This window comes from Aquarana catesbeiana, linkage group LG03 (genome assembly GCF_042186555.1).
Source record: "Aquarana catesbeiana isolate 2022-GZ linkage group LG03, ASM4218655v1, whole genome shotgun sequence".
Lineage (NCBI taxonomy): Eukaryota > Metazoa > Chordata > Amphibia > Anura > Ranidae > Aquarana > Aquarana catesbeiana.
The window spans coordinates 165,726,135-165,747,190 of NC_133326.1; the positions used below are offsets into that span (position 1 = coordinate 165,726,135).

The 21,056-nt window shown below is 42.7% G+C and overlaps 1 protein-coding gene across 27 annotated transcripts in view; it reads left to right on the forward strand.

The window, feature by feature from the left end:
• The window catches only part of CELF2 (CUGBP Elav-like family member 2), a 785,403-nt gene that overhangs the window by 442,439 nt on the left and 321,908 nt on the right, over positions 1–21,056 (forward strand). For all 27 annotated transcript variants that reach the window (XM_073619453.1, XM_073619451.1, XM_073619452.1 and 24 more), the window contains one exon: positions 19,067–19,149. In XM_073619453.1, coding sequence (XP_073475554.1) covers positions 19,067–19,149 — 83 coding nt within the window. The remainder of the gene's footprint in view (positions 1–19,066; positions 19,150–21,056) is intronic.

Sequence of the window (21,056 nt, forward strand, 5' to 3'; positions counted from 1 at the left end):
TCTCCAGACTCCCTCAGAGACTGCAGACATGATAAGACAAGAGTTGGTCAGAGGCTGTGGCATAGTACAGGAGATGGTCAGAGGCTGCAGGCATATTACAGGAGATAGTCAGAGGCTATGGGCATGGTACAGGAGATGGTCAGAGGCTTTGGGCATATTACAGGAGATGGTCAGAGGCTTTGGGCATATTACAGGAGATAGTCAGAGGCTGTGGGCATGGTACAGGAGATGTTAGTGGCTGCAGGCATATTACAGGAGATGGTTAGAGACTGAGGACATGATACTAAAGATGTTAAGAGAATGTAGACATGGTACAAGAGATGTTCAGAGACTGCGGACATGATACAAGAGATCAATGCAGCCTCATCAGTGCCCATCAAATGCAGCCTCACTGTGCTCATCAATGCAGCCTCTATGCCAGTCCATGCAGCCTTACTGTGCCCATCATTGCTGTCTTACTGTGCCCATCATTGCTGCCAAACTGTTCCCATCATTGCAGCCTCAGCGTGCCCATCATTGCAGCCTCACATGCCCATCGTTGCAGCCTCACCATGCCCATCATTGCAGCCTCACATGCCCATCATTGCTGCCTCACCATGTCCATCATTGCCACCTCACTGTGCCCATCATTGCCGCCTTACCGTGTGTTCATTGCAGCCTCACCATCATTGCAGCCTTACCGTGCCCATCATTGCAGCTTCACATGCCCATCATTGCAGCCGCACCGTGCACATCATTGCTGTCTTACTGTGCCCTCATCGCAGCCTCACCATGCCCTCATTGCTGCCTTACTGTGCCAATCTCATTGCCACCTTACTTTACCCTCATTGCAGCCTCATCATGCCCTCATTGCCGCCTTACTGTGCCCATCATTGTCGCCTTACTGTGCTCTCATTGCAGCCTCACTGTGCCCTCGTTGCCGCCTTACTGTGCCCATCACTGCCGCCTTACTGTGCTCTCATTGCAGCCTCACTGTGCCCTCATTGCAGCCTTACTGTGCCCATCATTGCAGTCTCACCATGCCCATTATTGCCGCCTTACTGTGCCCTCATTGCAGTCTCACTGTGCCCTCATGGCAGCCTTATTGTGTCCATCATTGTCACCTTACTGTGCCTTCATTGCAGCCTTACTGTGCCCATCATTGCAGCCTCACCATGCCCATCATTGCAGCCTCAGCGTGCCTATCATTGCCGCCTTACTGTGCCCATCATTGCCTCCTTACTGTGCCCTCATTGCAGCCTCACCATGCCCTCATTGCAGTCTCACCATGCCCTCATTGCAGCCTCATCGTGCCCTCATTGCAGCCTCACCATGCCCTCATTGCAGCCTTACTGTGCCCATCTCATTGCCGCCTTACTGTGCCCTCATTGCAGCCTTAAGGTGCCCTCATTGCAGCCTCACTGTGCCCTCATTACAGCCTCACCATCGTTGTAGCCTTAGTGCATGGATTATGCACAGCGGGCATCTCCCGCTGTGTCACGGAGCTGAGTGTGAAATCATGTTCGGCCGTGCTGTGACAAAAGTCCCGTCCTCTTCCTAGACCAGCTTGTGTGATAGACAGAACACTGCATCTATCACACAAGCTGGTCTAGGTGGAGGGCGGGACTTTTGTCATAGCGCGGCTGAACATTTCACAGCTCCGTGACACAGTGGTCTCCCTCTGTGCATTAGAAGGAGGGAGGGGAGCGCTGCACTGCAGTCACAGCATAGCCATAGATCCAAAGCAGCCCCAGGGCAGGCAGCCTACTAGGAAATGTATCCCGGAAATGTATCCCGGTAGGCCAGTCCGGCCCTGATGAGGAGGAGATATACTGAGAGGACACACTACACCCCTGTTATTTTGCCCTGTCTTTAACATCCTTTGACCCTTCCTTTGACATCCTGAGAAATATAGAGCAGCTAAAATCTCATGAGAAGGCACTCTTGCAACAGACTGCTTTGCATTCCAGATTCCACAGGAATCTAGCTTCTTACTTTACAGGTACACTAAAGAACTACTAAAGGCCAAAAGATTTTACAGGCGGAGGGGGCCTTGACATTATTAGCAGACCTTTAATTGTAGTGTACTTTAGACAGACAGACACAAATTAATGCAGTTTATGTATTCATTAATATATCATTAAATATATTAATTTTTAAATGCAATCAGTGGAAGTATCTGAATTTTATCTGGTATCAGTCTTTTGCAATCCCTGTTCAGCAGAGGTCAAACGAGGAGAGAAAGAAAAAGATCAAAGAGCCAATCAATTATATGCTGACTATGATCATACTGACAGGAGGACAAAGCAGAGTGTCAGATTGATGAAATCTGCACTGTGTTGCTTCTCTTTGACCATCCACACACAGGCTGGGTGCATGCCCATGATAGCCTGGAATCAGAAGAAGTGTGTTGAATCATGCTGGCTGTCATACAAACTGGGAAAATGATGGCATCTAGTGGTGGAAAATCAGTTCTTTCAGTAACAGCTTTCTATCCAATGCAACAAAAACTGCTCTTTTATTTTATACTTTAGTTGGCTTTTTTTCTGGGGTTTTTCTTAAAAGTATATTTAAACTCAATTACTAAAATCTGAGACAGAGCAAAGCAACAGGTGCCATCTCCAGAAGCCAACACTTACATCTCTGCAGATAGGATATCAGGGAGCATTGATCAGAAACAGTTTTTTCACCATGAAAGGGCAAAATAAACATTTGTTTTAATAAGGTTTTAAGAAAATACCCTCCCCTTTCATAAAGGTTAAAGCACATCTCTTAAGTCTACAGATGCTGATACTACTGTATACTTCTTTTGTTAGGAAGATAGGTCTGTCTAGTATTGAATCTACTGGTCAATGTTGGCCAACAGTTTTTCTACTGTAGTCTAGCAACAAAAACAATAGCTTATCAAACTTTATCTTATAGGTACGTGAAAACTGATGAACATTCTCACCTTACATTTGCACAGAAAAAACTCTGTGATTGATCAAATAAGCCTAATAGTCTCTCAATCACATATAATCTGAGTAAAGTCATCTACTGTATTTTAATGGCACTTCAAGGTAGTGAATATGAGAGTTTTATATAATAATTGCCTTTGCATCCAAAGTTGCTTTGCTGTTGTATCTTGCAATTCAGCTTTAAAAATGTTAAGTTAAACCCTTGGTCTGTTAGACTTACACATACATTCCTTTGCCAACTGGCATCTGGTGCTGGAAGATAGTACTGCTTTTGCTGGCATATCAATATTTGGCAAATGAGGCTTTTAAAGAGAGGTCTGTCAGAATGAGCTCTTGGAGAGGTATAAGCCCTATTATGTGGTTGAGTGGATTTATTTTTGGGTAACTCCAGTATATCTAGTCAACTCTTTAAACAGCTTGTATTATTCCCTCTGCACACTAATGTGCATCTTGAGTGCGACCCCCTGATGTCTTTCATATTCTAACCCATTTAATCTCTGTACCGGAGCGTATGGCTATACAGTAAACTTCATTCTGTTGAATGAAATTAGCATACTGCATTTATCATCGCACAGAAAGATTTTAATCAGCTTATGCACTGATCTGTAACTGACCCCATGATACCTAAATGAGGGAAATAAATTTGATTTTAATTTTTTTATTCATATTCTCCATTTTTAGTATATTAAACTATGAAATTGAGTTGGTCTATGTTAATACAAAAGGGGACCTTTAATATCTCTAGCGCAATTATTTATAATTATGGAAACTGGGGAAATAGTCATTGGGAATGGGTGTCTCTGACCTGTTTAACTCTTTCATTATGTAGGCAAAATTGTACAATTATCATCTCCTGTCGTGTGTCATGTGACAAGAATTAACTAGTATGTCCTTAGATGCATCTTTTACAGATTAAAAAATTAATTTTTTTGCCAATTATGATATTGAATAAAATAATTGTGGTATTAATAAGTGAACACAATGATTATAATAATTGAATGAAACACTAGAGATTTGCCAGATAAAGGTGCACATTTAGGTTGTGTTAAAACAATTCAGTACAAGAGAAACATTGAGGCTCCAGCTGCTATAAATTTAAAAGCGTTGGCATATGTGGAAAATCCCTGTCTTGCTTAATACAGGGTTTTAAAATTATGCTTTTTTTTTTTTTTTTTAATTAGTCATATTTTGGTACATGCCTTACACTGAGGTTGATTTACCAAAACTGGATTGCAGAAAATTTCTAAAATTTAAGTTGTCGTCTTTAATGTCCAATTTGAAACCTTGCTTATTACGTCCCTCTAGTGTAAGTCTAGTGCACTTACCTCCATGGATGATTAGAAAAAGAAGTGGTTTTCTTTTCCTTCTTTCCTTAGGAATGCCAGGACACATCAGAGTGGTGCTGAATTACCAATCAGAATCACTCTGGTCTTTCCTGGAAGAAGACAGTGGATTTCAAATCCCCAGACTGCTGCACCACATGCATGGGCAGTGAAAGCTAAAAATCCACGGAGGGAGGTGTAGTGTGGACCAGGAGGGGGGGTGTAGGTGTAGGGTGTTAGTCCACCCTCTCATTTTTCAGAAAAGGTGAATTTATACTTTACGATGAAGGAGAACTTTAAATGAAAGAACCCTGATTTGCTGCTTCTAGCAATAACCCTTTTTCTTTTCTTAAATTTCAATGAATCCGTCTTATGGTACCTAAACTCTTTGGGGTGGATTTACTAACCGCAAATAAGCTGTCAATGTTGCAAAATAATTTTCACTTAATTTTTACTGAGTGAATGTGGTGAAAATTCAGTGTGCAAGTAACACTCAATCATGTGCGAGGGGAAAAATTATTATTTGTGCTTGCGCATGATTGGATGATGGAAGTCAGGAGAGTGTCACCTCATTCACTAAGATAAGGAAAAATTCTATTGCAAAGTGAAAATTCCCTTCCAAAGTGAACAGCCTATTTGTCATTAGTAAATCAACCCCTTTATCTTCACTAAATCTACCTTGTTAAATGCACATGGGGGTTGATTTACTAAAATTGGAGAGTGCAAAATCTGGTGCTGTGCATAGAAATCTGTTTCCAGGTTTTCTGTGAAAGCTTAATTGAACAAGCTGAATTTAGAAGCTGATTGGCAACCATGCAGAGCTACACTAGATTTTGCAATCTCCACTTTTAGTAAATCAGCCCCACAGATTAGACCATGAAAAGTCCCAGTGCAGTTTAGTTCATCTTAATTTATAATAGGGAGGCTTTACAAATACTGGAGTGTGCAAAATCTGGTGCAGCTCTGATTCCATGTTTTCTTGTCAAAGCGTAACTGAACAAGCTGAAGTTAGAAGCTGATTGACTACCATGCACAACTGCACCAAAGTGCTTCAGTTTTAGTAAATCCCCCCCCCCACTGTATTCATATTAAATGCTAAATTCAAATAGTGTCTAATGGAAATACTCAGTATAACTGGAAAGTAACTAATTTGCACAAATATGGTTAATGGTATGCGCACAGGGTTTTATGTACTTTTAGTTTTGCAGAGCATACCCTCCTAATTACTGTCCCTTTCCTTTCTTTTCCCCAAGACATTCATGCAAGTTCATATATGCCAAAAGTTTTTTTTTTCTTTTTTCAGTTACTAATAACCTTTAGTGGGCTTCACTATGTTACATTGCATTTCCATTCCTACTGTGCCCATCTTTTTCCGCAGCCAGGTCAGATGCGATATCGTCACATCCTATGAAAAAAAAGCTTTTCATGAATAACTTTGAAAAAAAACATTGCTGTTATACCATCACCATTAACTATCTTAAAGCTGTTGCTTGGCTACATATTTCCTTGATCAGCCATAGTCATGGTACATAGCCATATATATAGGGGGCTGGTGTGAGTGCCATAATGCCATTATCATCTTCACTCAATAACTGCATTTTGTTCCAAAAGACTAAAACATGAAAAGTGTGCTTCTTTGCGCCCAGCCAGTGGCAGTCATAATGGTTATTACAGTGATGATGAGGGGTGCCAATCGTGCAACTGTGACTTTGAACACATATAGTTTGATGAGCATAGCATGGTTTCTTGTATTGAGAGTGACTAACATGGTATCAATAAATGATATTGGTATTGGGTAGATAGTTATACATTTTATATTTTAGTTATAATGGTTGTCAGCACTTTATTAAATTAAGTAACAGTAGCATTTAATTAAGATCGGTAATAGTAGCATTTACTAGGTAAACACATTTATTTTAATATTTGCTGTTTATATCTGTCTCTGTCATTTATGTCTGAATCCAGAATGCCTTTTGCTCAATTTTTGTTTTTATATATTAGTGATTAAAGGAATGTGTAACACGTTGCCACATTTTTTTTTTGTATTTCTATCATTTTAAAAATGCAGCTGCAGTCTACGCAATGGCCTGCACAGACGTGGCCTACTTAAAAGAAAAGCAGCTTCAGTGCATATAATGCTCTTCATAAGCCAAGAATTACCATATAATGTTACATTTAAACAGATGACTTTGCATGCTTGGCCTCTTTCTGTCAGTTTTGAAAGCCATATAAACAATGAACACGCTACATATAGAAAGTTATAACATTCAGCTCACAAGCTCCACATTTAGGAATCAGAAATGGTGTTTATTAAACCCTGTGCAGCATAGATAGGTGGAATCATGTAAAACCAAGCCTGCCATATATTACCTAGTCTACCTTCTGCACATAATGTACATCAAGAATGACATTTCATATTGGTATATTATATTTCACATCAGGTTTCATTTCACGCACAAGAACAGAGTATGCAATAGCATACTATTTAGCACTCTTCAAATGACTGGGCTTTACCAATGGCCCATATTAAAGCACAATTAGGCCTCTAAATCAAGTCCATATAGTGCCCGATATACATACAGTACACCTGGATTTTTAATAAAATTTTCATTTAGACACAGCACTGCCATAAACCGAGATTTACCTCTGTATCAAAGACTTGTATAGTATACACATGTGTACTCCTGTATGTAGCAGTGTGGCGCGTGTTTCCCGTGCTTAGAACAGTCCCTGCACAAAATGTCATTTTTAAAGGAAAAAAAGTCATTTAAAACTGCTTGCGGCTTTAATGTAATGTCGGGTCCTAGCAATATGGATGAAAATCAGTGAAACAAACAGCATGGGTACCCCCCAGTCCATTACCAGGCCCTTTTTAGTCTTGTATGGATATTAAGGGGAACCCCGCACCCAAATTAAAAAAAGGAAAGGCGTGGGGCCACCAGGCCCTATATACTCTGAACAGCAGTATACAGGCGGTGCAAACAAGACAGGGACTGTAGGTTTGTTGTTAAGTAGAATCTGTTTGTAATTTTGAACTAGTACATTTTTAACGTGTTTAGCTCCAGCTAAATAATCTATTTTAAGCTTTTTGGAAAACATAGGGAAGGGTTATCACCCCTGTGACATTTGTTTTGCTGTCTGCTCTCCTCTTCAGAAGATTTCACCTCACTTTTTGTCCCAATGACAAATGTTTTTTGAAAATGTGGGTTTTTTGTAAAACAAGGATTGGTGATAAAGCATCAGTGGAAAGGAGAAATGTTTTTCCCATATTAACTCTTACAGCAGAGAATTTCCCTTCCTAGGGGTAGATGTCATCTCACTTCCTGTTGTCTCCTTCCGTTTGCAAGTAGGAGTCATTTGTAAGTTGGATGTTTGAAAGTAGGGGCCTGCCCTATATACTCAGCAGAAATTTGGGCCTTAGGTGTTGTTGTGGCCACAACACTGTAAGCCCTCACAGGGCCCTGCTGTGAAATATTAGATCAAGAATTGTAATTACATGCCCCTGTTGAACAGGGGCAGAAAAATTGGGCCTTTGGTGGTGGTGGTGCTAGTGCCACAACACTGTAAGTCCTCACTCGCTCTTGGTGGGCGCAGAAACGGGCCCTGCTGTGAAATATTAGATCAAGAATTGTAATTACATACCCCTGTTGAACAGGGGCTGAAAAATTAGGCCTTAGGCACTAGTGCTGGTACCACAACACTGCAACCCCTCACAGATACTCTAGTTGGAAAGCAGGAACGAGCCCTGCTGCAAAGTATTGCATCAAAAATTGTAATTACACGTCCCTGTTAAACAGGGGCTGAAAAATTGGGCCTTAGGCACTGGTGCTGGTGCCACAACACTGCAACCCCTCACAGATACTCTAGTTGGAACGCAGAAACGAGCCCTGCTGCAAAGTATTGCATCAAAAATTGTAATTACACGCCCCGTTAAACAGGGGCTGAAAAATTGGGCCTAAGGCACTGGTGGCGGCGCCCAGAACCAAAAATGTTCTTACAAGCTATCAGCATGATCATTGAGGAGGAAGAGGATAATTACTCAGGATAGTCACTCAGCATCAGCATAGACAGTCTTTGAAGGGATCTGAGATTTCAAAAAAAATTATTCGATTACATCAGCATCAGGTGCTTGGTAGCTGGTAGTGATCCAAGACTGATTCATTTTTATGAAGGTCAGTCGATCGACCGAGTCAGTGGACAGACGCACCATGTGATCGGTTACAAAGCCTCCATCAGCACTAAATGTGCGTTCCGAAAGAACGCTGGATGCAGGACAGGCCAGTAGCCCAATTGCATATTGTGCAAGCTCTGGCCAGTGATCCATCCTCAAGACCCAGTAACCCAGAGGATTTTCGGTGGGAAAGGTGTCCAAGTCAGATCTTGCCCCTAGGTATTCCTGCACCATGTAAAACAGATGCTGGCGATGGTTGCCTGAACCGATCATACCTTGGGGCTGCGGACCAAAAAATTGTCTGAACGCATCGGTCAGACGGCCACCTTCTCCACCGCTCCTTCTTTGACTGACCGAAGCCTCAGCAACACGTTGTCCATAAACAGGAGTTTGTAACCTCCCAGTCTCTGGGAACGCGTTGCACAGACCTTTCTGCAAGGCCTACCGAAGATGTTTCATCCTCTGCTCCCTCTGCGATGGCAAGATAAGGTCTGCAACCTTACCCTTGTAACGTGGATCAAGGAGGGTTGCCAGCCAGTTTTCGTCCTTCTCCTTGATACCACAAATACGAGGATCCTTACACAGGCTTTGCAGGATCAGGGAGGCCATGCAGCATAGGTTTGCTGAGGTATTCGGTCCAGAGTCCTCTGGGTCACTAAGGACGACATGGTCCGCAGCCACCTCCTCCCAGCCACGTACAAGTCTATGTGTTTCTTGGGATTGATCCCTTAAAGACTGCTGCTGATGCTGAGTGCCAGGCTCCACCTCCATACTGACACAATCCTCCTCCTCCTCCTCGTCCTCTTCCTGTGTGATCGGCGGGCATGCAGGAACACTGTCTGGATAAAGGGGGCCTTGAGAGCTAAGGAAGTCCTCCTCTTCCTGCCTCTGTTCTGCCTCAAGTGCCCTGTCCATTTTTCCACGCAGCGTGTGCTCCAACAGGTGGACAAGGGGGACAGTGTCACTGATGCATGCACTGTCACTGCTCATTATCCTCGTGGCCTCCTCAAATGGTGACAGGACAGTGCATGCATCCCTGATCATGGCCCACTGGCGTGGGGAAAAAAAACAAGCTCCCCTGACCCTGTCCTGGTGCCATAGTCACACAGGTACTCATTGATGGCCCTCTGCTGCGTGTGCAGCCACTGCAGCATGGCCAACGTTGAGTTCCACCTGGTGGGCATGTCACAGATTAGGCGGTTCTTGGGCAGGTTAAACTCCTTTTGGAGGTCTGCCAGCTGAGCACTGGCATTATATGACCGGCGGAAATGCACACAGACTTTTCTGGCCTGCCTCAGGACATCCTGTAAGCCCGGGCACCTGCCCAAGAACCACTGCACCACCAAGTTAAGGACGTGAGCCAAACAGGGCACATGGGTCATTTGTCCCTGTCGGAGGGCAGAGAGGAGGTTGGTGTCATTGTCGCAAACCACCATTCTTGCCTTAAGTTGGCGTGGCGTCAACCACCTCTGAACCTGCCCCTGCAGAGCTGACAGAACCTCTGCCCCAGTGTGGCTCCTGTCCCCCAAGCACACCAACTCAAGCACCGCATGGCATCTTTTGGCCTGCATACGCCTTGAACGGCTACGGAGCACCGCTGGTTCCGAGGACAAAGCTCAGGAAGAGGCCATGAAGGAAGAAGAAGAGGAGGGGTTGGAGGAGAGAGGTGTGTCACAATCATTAGTAGTGGCATTTTGGAGGCGTGGTGGCGGAACAACCTCCAACACTACTGCACCTTGTCCTGCATCCTTCCCAGCTGCCAGCAGAGTCACCCAATGCGCGGTGAAACTTAGGCAACGTCCCTGTCCATGCCTGCTGGACCATGAGTCAGCGGTAATATGCACCTTACCACTGACCGCCCTGTCCAGCGAGGCCAAGACATTGCCTGTAGAGAGCAGGAATTGCCTTCCATGAGAAAAAGTAGCATTTGGGTACCTGCCACTGAGGAACCGCACATTCCACAAACTCACGGAAGGAGGGAGAGTCTACCAACTGAAAAGGCAGCAGTTGAAGTGCTAGCAATTTTGCCAAGCTAGCATTCAACCACTGGGCATGTGGATGGCTGGGAGCAAACTTCTTTCAGTGGTGCAGCAGCTGGGGCAGGGAAATTTGCCTGGTACAATCTGACGTCGTGTACTGAAAGCAGATTGCCCATAAGTACTTGGCTGTGACACACCTAATTCTACACCTTCATTCCTCTCAGTGCAGGTCTCAGAGAGGACTGAAGGTATAGTGGGGTTGGAGATCTCAGCTGATGAGGAGCAAGAAGAGGTCCTCTTTGTTCTTTGGTGTGGGTCTTTAAGATACGCTTGCCAACGAACTGCATGGCAGGTCAACATATGTCTGGTCAAGCATGTGGTGCCCAAGCAGGAGATGTTTTGGCCACGCGGGATACGCTTGAGACATATGTTGCAAATAGCAGTGGTGCGATCTGATGCACTTGTCTCAAAAAAGGCCCACACCAAAGAACTTTTGGAATAACGCACAGAGACAACAGTGCCCTGCACATGCGAAGCTTTGGGGTGTGATGCAGTCAGTGTGCTGCCCTTAGGCTGGCCCCTGGAGGGCATCCTGCCTCGTTGGTGATGTGCCAACTCCTCCTCTCTCCTATCAGGCACCCACATTGAGTCAGTGACCTCATCATCCCCTCCCTCCTCATCACTGGAGCAAACCTGGCAGTATGCTGCAGCAGGGGTAGCATGACTGCTAGATTGCCTTCTAAACACTGGGCATCCTCCTGGAGCATGTACCCAACACTGTGGTCAAACAGTTCGAGGGACTCCTCAGGAGAACATGGTGGGGCTAGAGAAGGAGTCACTGATGCCATTGAGCCGAGGGAAGAGGCCGCGTTGGCAGCTGCTTTGCCAGACAAAGTACCCTGAGCATGGGTGAGAGAGGATGAGGAGGATGAGGACGGCTTGGTCATCCACTCGACCAAGTCTTCCGCATGTTGCAGCTCAACACGGCCAGCTGCCAAAAAAAAGGCCAAGCGTGTCCCACGGCCACGTGCTGATGAGGATGCACCGTCTCCACGACCAGCACTGTTGCCTCTAGACACAGAGCCTGCTTGCCCTCTTTATTGTCTGCCTCTCCTTGTTGGCCTTCCAGACATACTAATGGCCTGTAGCTGCACTAAGCTGGGATATATATATATATATATATATATATATATATATATATATATATATATATATTGATACTGCATCTAGCAAAATCAACTGCCTGCCTGTAGTATGAGAACACCACCAACCTTCTACAGGTAGCTTTAGCTGAACACTGTGCAGAGCTCGCAAAAAACTAACTTGTAGCTTATTTAGCTGCCTGCGGCAGTGATAGGATCAGGAGGACACCACCAACCTTCGACAGGTAGCTTTAGGTGAACACTGTGCAGAGCTCGCAAAAAACTAACTTGTAGTTTATTTAGCTGCCTGTGGTAGTGATAGGATCAGGAAAATACCACCAACCTTCTACAGGTAGCTTTAGGTGAACACTGTGCAGAGCTCGCAAAAAACTAACTTGTAGCTTATTTAGCTGCCTGCGGTAGTGGTAGGATCAGGAAAACACCACCAACCTTCTACAGGTAGCTTTAGCTGAACACTGTGCAGAGCTCGCAAAAAACTAACTTGTAGCTTATTTAGCTGCCTGCGGTAGTGATAGGTTCAGGAAAACACCACCAACCTTCTACAGGTAGCTTTAGCTGAACACTGTGCAGAGGTCGCACTACACTAACTTGTAGTTTTAGCTGAACACTGTGAGGAGGACGCACTACACTAACTTGTAGCTTTAGTTGAACACTGTTCAGAGGACGCACTACACTAACTTGTAGCTTTAGCTGAACACTGTGCAGAGGTCGCACTACACTAACTTGTAGTTTTAGCTGAACACTGTTCAGAGGATGCACTACACTAACTTGTATCTTTAGCTGAACACTGTGCAGAGGTCGCACTACACTAACTTGTAGTTTTAGCTGAACACTGTGAGGAGGACACACTACACTAACTTGTAGCTTTAGCTGAACACTGTGCAGAGGTCGCACTACACTAACTTGTAGTTTTAGCTAAACATTGTTCAGAGGACGCACTAAACTAACTTGTAGCTTTAGCTGAACACTTTGAGGAGGACGCACTACACTAACCTGTAGTTTTAGCTGAACACTGTGAGGAGGACGCACTACACCAACTTGTAGCTTTAGCTGAACACTGTGAGGAGGACGCACTACCCTAACTTGTAGCTTTAGCTGAACACTGTACAGAGGTCACACTAAACTAACTTGTAGCTTTAGCTGAACACTGTGAGGAGGACGCACTACCCTAACTTGTAGCTTTAGCTGAACACTGTGCAGAGGTCACACTAAACTAACTTGTAGCTTTAGCTGAACACTGTGAGGAAGATGCACTACACTAACTTGTAGTTTTAGCTGAACACTGTGTGGAGGACGCACTACACTAACTTGTAGTTTTAGCTGAACACTGTGAGGAGGACGCACTACACTAACTTGTAGCTTTAGCTGAACACTGTGCAGAGCTCGCACTACACTAACTTGTAGCTTTAGCTGAACACTGTGCAGAGGTCGCACTACACTAACTTGTAGTTTTAGCTGAACACTGTGAGGAGGACGCACTACACCAACTTGTAGCTTTAGCTGAACACTGTGAGGAGGACGCACTACACTAACTTGTAGCTTTAGCTGAACACTGTGCAGAGGTCGCACTACACTAACTTGTAGATTTAGCTGAACACTGTTCAGAGGATGCACTACACCAACTTGTAGCTTTAGCTGAACACTGTGAGGAGGACGCACTACCCTAACTTGTAGCTTTAGCTGAACACTGTGCAGAGGTCACACTAAACTAACTTGTAGCTTTAGCTGAACACTTTGAGGAGGACGCACTACACTAACTTGTAGTTTTAGCTGAACACTGTGAGGAGGACACACTACACCAACTTGTAGCTTTAGCTGAACACTGTGAGGAGGACGCACTACCCTAACTTGTAGCTTTAGCTGAACACTGTGCAGAGGTCACACTAAACTAACTTGTAGCTTTAGCTGAACACTGTGAGGAGGACGCACTACCCTAACTTGTAGCTTTAGCTGAACACTGTACAGAGGTCACACTAAACTAACTTGTAGCTTTAGCTGAACACTGTGAGGAAGATGCACTACACTAACTTGTAGTTTTAGCTGAACACTGTTCAGAGGACGCACTACACTAACTTGTAGTTTTAGCTGAACACTGTGTGGAGGACGCACTACACTAACTTGTAGCTTTAGCTGAACACTGTGCAGCGCTCGCACTACACTAACTTGTAGCTTTAGCTGAACACTGTGCAGAGGTGGCACTACACTAACTTGTAGTTTTAGCTGAACACTGTGAGGAGGACACACTACACTAACTTGTAGCTTTAGCTGAACACTGCGCAGAGGTCGCACTACACTAACTTGTAGTTTTAGCTGAACACTGTTCAGAGGATGCACTACACTAACTTGCAGCTTTAGCTGAACACTGTGCAGAGGTTGCACTACACTAACTTGTAGTTTTAGCTGAACACTGTGAGGAGGACGCACTACACCAACTTGTAGCTTTAGCTGAACACTGTGAGGAGGACGCACTACCCTAACTTGTAGCTTTAACTGAACACTGTGAGGAGGACGCACTGCACTAACTGTAAATAGTCTAGCTGCCTGACTGTGGTACTAATAGGATCAAAAGAACACCAGCAATTTTTTTCAGGTAGCTGTAAATACTGTAACAAGACAAGCCTGCCTGTCAGTAGGAAGATAATAGGAACGGATCTAGCTAAACTGAATACAGTGTATATATATATATATATATATATATATATATATATACAACACCTGGGATGCATATATATATACACAATACACTGTAAGTGCAGCTAACTCACTGACTGTCCTGCCTAATCTAGCTAACTCAAATGAAATGACACTGTCTCTCTGTCTATCTAAGCACGCTGGAACACACTACGCAGGGCCGCCGTGCAGGCGGCCTTATATAGTGTGGGGCATGTTCTAAACCCCCTGAGCCATAATTGGCCAAAGCCACCCTGGCTTTGGCCAATTACAGCTCTCTCTACTGACGGCGTTGTGATTGGCCAAGCATGCGGGTCATAGTGCATGCTTGGCCAATCATCAGCCAGCAATGCACTGCGATGCCCCAATGAATTATGGGCCGTGACGCGCCACATGAATTTGGCGCAAACGGCCCATAACGTTCGCAATTCGGTGAACGATCGAACAGCCGATGTTCATCCCTACTATGTAGGTATTAAGGAAAAAATGTGTAAAGCTGAACTCTGGGCACAAACAATTCAACAAAGTATATTCTTCAATATCCAAAAAAGGATATAAATTCAATTTGCTTGCATAAAATGTCTTTGCAAACTCAGTTATGACCTTGTAAAAGTAGTGATGTCATCACTGTGTTGTACATAATCCATGCAGAGAGCAGAGCTGTAGGAGGGGCTTAGCATGGGGGGGCATTAAAGGCTGCCGGTATATAACTACAGGAAGGGGGCAGAAAAAAGACGATGAGAGAGAGCAGCAGTGACTGGTCTTAATTTAGGATGCTCCTGTACAGAAGTAAAAGGGTTACTAAAAGTAAATAGGTTGTTTACTTTGCAAAGGAATTTTGCCATAGCTTAGTGAATAAGGTGAAAATTTACTTTGCAGAGAATATTCAATTATGCAGGTAAAAAAAAAGAAAAAAAGATATTTACTTGTACATGATTGGATGATGGAAGGCAGCAAAGCTTTACCTCATTCACAAAGCTTAGTGAAAATCCCCCAGCATAGTAAATAGCCGATTTGTCTTTAGTAAATCAGACCCAATGCTTCACACAAGATTATTGCACATATCTGGAAGAATACACATGCCTCTTGTATATAGATAAAATGTGCTTGTCACCTAGATCATCTTTAATGTCACTGGTGGAAGATGAAACTTGGTGCTCTGTTCTTACATCCTACCACTCAGCATTAGCTTTCATTCGCATAACCATAGAAAAAAAAAAAAAAACATATACAAGTTTAATTATGGATCTGAACACAGCTTTCAGGGGAGCGATTCACACAGGTGTGTGAACATGCCATGTATTGGAGTCCGTAACACAGAATCCAAAAATCTGTCTAAGAACATGTGTATAACGCATGTATAAGTGTTTGCAAAGTAAGTCTAAACAAAGGGGAAACTAAATTATCATTATGTAAACATATATGTCTTTATGCGTCTTTATGCATTTGAACACATCTATATGTAAAAGTAAGCGTATAAGTATTTTCCTGATCACTTTCTCTACACATTTTTTTAGAAAAACACGTGTAATAACATCAGTAGCATTTTTACGGCCGTGGGAATGAAGCCTTAGACCTACTTGGATCTTACTAAAATGGCATATTGATAATCTTTCTATTACCACTACACATTTAGCTGAACATCCTTAAACCTAGTAAACATGGGCCAAAGGCGACATCGGCCAGTTCAATCAAAAACACCCGACATTTTTCCCGTGTGTATGGCAGCCGGTCTGACAGATGCCGGCCATTTGCCCAGCTTTTGTTGGACAAACATGCTGGAAAACCAGCAGCTGACTGGCTCCCGATCAGCGCTCTCAGCCAATGGTTGAGAGAGCTGACCGGAGTGTTCTAGCGGGGGCAGTGCCGGAACAAGGTCATCCAGGGCAAAGATGCCAAATTCACCCCCCCTTCATTATGTGCAAGCTTATGAGGGGGAGGGGGAGAGAGAGCACAGCCCACATCTCCTCCTGGCTCTCTCCTCCACTCTTTGCTGTTTCTAACACTGGGCTGACAGAAGTAGTGATGCTGATGTCACTACTCCTGTCAGCCTTATAGTAGAAGGAACTTGTGGTTTCCCCATCCATACAATGCACGCTGCACCCAGGGAAGCCGCCCCTTCTGGCCACCCCTTGTCTCGGCCCTGGGCGGAGGGCCTTCCCCCTGTCAGAACACTTTAGCTCAGCGGGGAAGATCGCTGTCCCAACCTCTGATTGTTAGTACAGCAGCTCTGACCTGAGCTGTCAGTTTTTTAAAAAGAAAAAAGTGATAGTGTGCACCAGACTTTAGAAGAAACCACAATTGATGCTCACTAATGGGCTTAGTCAGTAATCAGTACAAGAAGAATTAACTGAAAGAGATCACTCAATTAAAGCCTGTATGAGATTGATTCTAACCAGTTGTTGTAGATGCTATGCTTTGTATTTGCCATATTTTCTTTGCACCGGTTTACTGAAATAGCCAATATTTGCACCAGGCTGCCCACCAGTCTTGTGGATGCAACATGGTAGCATAGGTATAGAATATTTAGTGACAATGTATAGGCATATTTCTTAGTACAAATGCAGTTTAGCAATTTTCCAATATATTAGGAAATTATAAAAAAATGGAAACCTATAAGTATAAGTATAGCCACTGGAAAAAAACAACATCTAAACAACTGGTGTTATTCAGTAAATATCTGCTAGTTCTTCGGTGAAATGCTGATAGTCCTTCATTGCAACCAGTAAAGTGAACTCTGCTTAAATCACACCATTTAATTCACATACGAATTAACAATAAAAATTACGTCTCTAATTAAATTTTTCAGCAAAGTGATCTAATTTTTAAGTGCTAATACCTAAGTGCAGTAATCCATAACATCCAATAAGAATTCATTGGGTCCTGGTATAACTTAATCTTAGTGAACTCTCATTGGTTGTTGCAGGTTACTGTTCTTGCAAATTAGCTGCCTTTGTTATGTAAGGCCATGTATGGAATAAAGGTAAGTGTTCTATTCATAATAAATTTTGCTGTGTGCCTTATACATTCACACTGACATCACAAATAATCGCCATGACGTATGTGATATGCTTATTTCCTATGAATATCTCAATTAGGAAAATACATCATTATGGCCACTAGATGGTGCTGCCAATCATAGGAAATAAACATATTAGACAGATTAGGGTGATTATTCATGTTGACTGTGTGAATGCTTTTGCACAACATTTTTTTTATAAATAGACACCTTTGTTTCTTTAATACTAAATAATGGAAGGTTATTTATAAAAACTTAAGACTCATCTATTTCCTGAATGCTGTGAAAATGTATATTTCCAAAAAAGAGGGATGGGTGGAACCCCCCTCCATTGGCCAATGGATCTCAGTAATTAATTAAACTTACTGTATGGAGAATCATGCCACTTCATTAAAAAATCAGGAGGATGAACTTCGATTTACTTGGTTTTATCAGAATGACTTCCAATTCATTACAGAATACTGCACCTAAATCTAACCCATGTTCACCACCAGGATACCTCCAGACATGGGAAACCTGGAGTATTCAGATAGTTTACTACTGTACCCACCCTTATTTCATGGATACTAGTTGGAGAGAAGACTAGATTAATCTATCAACTACCCTCTTTGGTCTTCCTGTGCTCGTCACTGCCAAGCCCCATCTTCACTTTCTTTTTCCTACCCAATCCATGCAGCCTAATTACATATAAAAAGTTGTTCTTCCATGTACTCACAGCCTTGCGCAGGACCACCTGTTTGACTGCATGTTGGGAGCTGTATGCCACGTGTTGTCCCTTGACTGTCAATTGCTGCACTATGTTTAATGCTTTGATACTGAAATGTGTTTAATATTCTAATAAATAGTCTATTTCAGTGAGTCATGGTTGCAATATCCAACTCTCAAGCATATGTAACTTTGCTGTGTTGATTGTTGATTGCTTAAATAAAGAATTGACCTTGTGAAAAAAAAGTATTGTGTAACATTGTGCTATACAGCAGTATTTTATGTAAGCCACAGAAGCACACTGTGATTACACTTATGCAGAAGATTACTGTATTTAGCTGAAGCAGTGTGCTGATGAGTCATTTGATTGATCAGAGCTGCATAATACAAATATATGATTACACTGTAAAGGTTTTTCCAGATGTTTTTTAGGTGTGCATGCTTTTTAGAAATTCGAAAAACAGTACTGTTGATAGACTTTAAGGTTCTCATACATACAGAATAGATACCCATAGACTGATATCTAATTAAAGATGACCATTAATAGTCTATTCAATGATCTCATCAAATAAGAACCAGTTGCGGAAGTTTTCATTCCATTCTCTTGCTTGGTAGCATGGCAATACAGTAAAATTGCTCCCTTTTTTTTATAATATACGAAATGTATACAAAATGTATACGAAATGAATGTGTATAGTTGTGTGAAAATAGGGGATTTTTTTTTACTTTGGTTAATGTTTCCACCCACTATTTAAGACACGAGTACTTTAGAAGTCAAATAGCCCAAGCCGTTTTAATCCCAAACATCCCCTCCATCCATATTGAAAAAATGCCAATTAATTTTCAATAGAATATAAATAAATTGCAAGGAAATATCATTCAAAGCTTGGTCTGTCTACAATATACAATATATTAACTCAGAGTATTTTAAAATTGTGTTCTACTAGAAGTACATTTGGCATTAATACTTGTACTCTATTGTACATGTTAGAGGGAGTTTTTAAATCCTCTTTCACTATACAGTTCATTTATCTTCATTTAGGCTGTACCTGGATCTTATATTCAGGCATTTCCTAATCCCTCTCTGTGTCTGATCCGCAGGTTGTTGTTTCGTAACGTTTTATACAAGAAAAGCAGCACTGGAAGCACAGAACGCATTGCACAATATTAAAACTTTACCTGGGGTGAGTACATTCTTCTTCTCCTTGACACTGTGTCATGATTAAATGTCATTTATTTGTTCTGTTTATTGCTAGGGAATAGCTCTCTTTCCAAAGAACCAATGGGGAAATGATGAAGTGTGAACTGCTCAAAATGACTGGGCTGCAATGGACTTGTGATGGTGTCGAGCTAATCCCTTAATTGTCTCAGTCAGATGGCTTTGTGTAGAGTATAGAAAATGCACTTTAGGCTTTATCTAGGAAACAAGCATTACATTACTGCCTTACCGTTATAATCCTGTTTTGTTTTGTTTTTTCCTTTTTTTTTCATTATTGAAACACATACACTAAACTAAATTTAGAAAGTGGAATTCAGGCTTGCTACTTGCATCCAGTGCAACCAGAGTTGTGAGAATATTTTATGGCAATTTAATTATGTATCTATCAGAAAAAACTTGTGGTAACTAAAAATGTAAAATATGTTATTTTTCCAATACTGGCGGTATGTTTCGCACACTTTGTTCATTGGTGTACAACCAGCATGGCCTTTTTGATGTCTTAGCAAGTCACCATCCCATCTCCTAATTCACTGGTGTGTACATTGGGCAGTAAAAACATAAGTCACAACTGATGCCAGTTAGAAATGACACACAGTAATTTGTATCAACTAATTTAAAGTAGAAAACAGCTTTGTTCTATTAACTGTTGAAGGATCATGCTGGTTGCATGTAGTGGGTTATAGAAGGAGTGTAGGCAGCCAAGTGGCTTACTGGTTAGGGCTTCTTATGCATTGCAGCAATGTGGTTCTTGGTTGGAATCTCGACCAGGACCTCATTTATATTCAGTTTGCATGTGCTCCCTGTGTTTGCATGGGTTTTGTTCTGGGTACTCTGGTGTCCTCCTACACTCCAAAGACATGCTATTATGTTCATTGGCTCCTGTTTAACGTTGCCTAGTATGTCTATACAAATTGGCTGTGCACATGTGTCATCACAAGCTGCATGCCAGTCCCAAGCCTGTGTAAATAAGACCTGGAAACCTGGACCTGGAAACTCTCCAAGGAATTTTTATGGAAAAGGCTCTAAGACCCCTTTCACGCTGAGGTGCGTTTTAGGCGCTTTTGCGCTAAAAAAGCACCTGAAAACTGCTTCCCATTAATATCAATGGATCCTTTCACACTGGGGCGATGCGCTGGTGGGGAATGTTTGGAACGCTTAAAAAGCACCTCAAAAACGCCCCTGCCCATTGAAATGAATGGGAAATTAATGGGAAGCGCTTTCAAAAGCGCCTGGAAAGTGCAGCAAAAGCGCTTCAAAAGCATCGAAAAATGGTTCTTTTGAGTCATGTGACCTTAAAAAAGCACAACGCTAACTCCCCAAAAGTGATTGAAAAGCTCAGCAAAAGCACTGCAAAAACGCCCAACATTTTATGGGCAGTTTTCTAGCGCCTCAGGGTGAAAGGGATCTTAAGTGTGTCAGACATGGTGGCTTGAGAGCTGGATAAAATTGCCCAGTCAGATGTAACTGAACAGATATCACACACACATATAAAAAATATGAGTTGGGATCTTAAATGAAACCTTAGAAATAAATTTGCTTAGATTATTATATATGTCTTCATTTTGTTGAGATTTTTTGGGAGTTACACCTTTTTGTGATTTTAAAAGAGAAGTATGGGATTTGCTTTTTTTTGTGAATCATACTTACCTATGTGGATGAAGCATCCTTATAATGCATCTGTCCCCCGCTGGCGCTAACACTGAGAACCGAGCGATCAAACACAATTGATCGCTTAGTCAACGACTCTCTGCTCTGCCCCCCTCCCCACACTCACTAGAGAGCTGGGCTGTGAAGGGGGTGGGAGCAGCTGACTCATTGAGCCAGGTGCCGGTCCAGGCATGTGGGCAGATCCTGCCCATATGGTTGTGATCC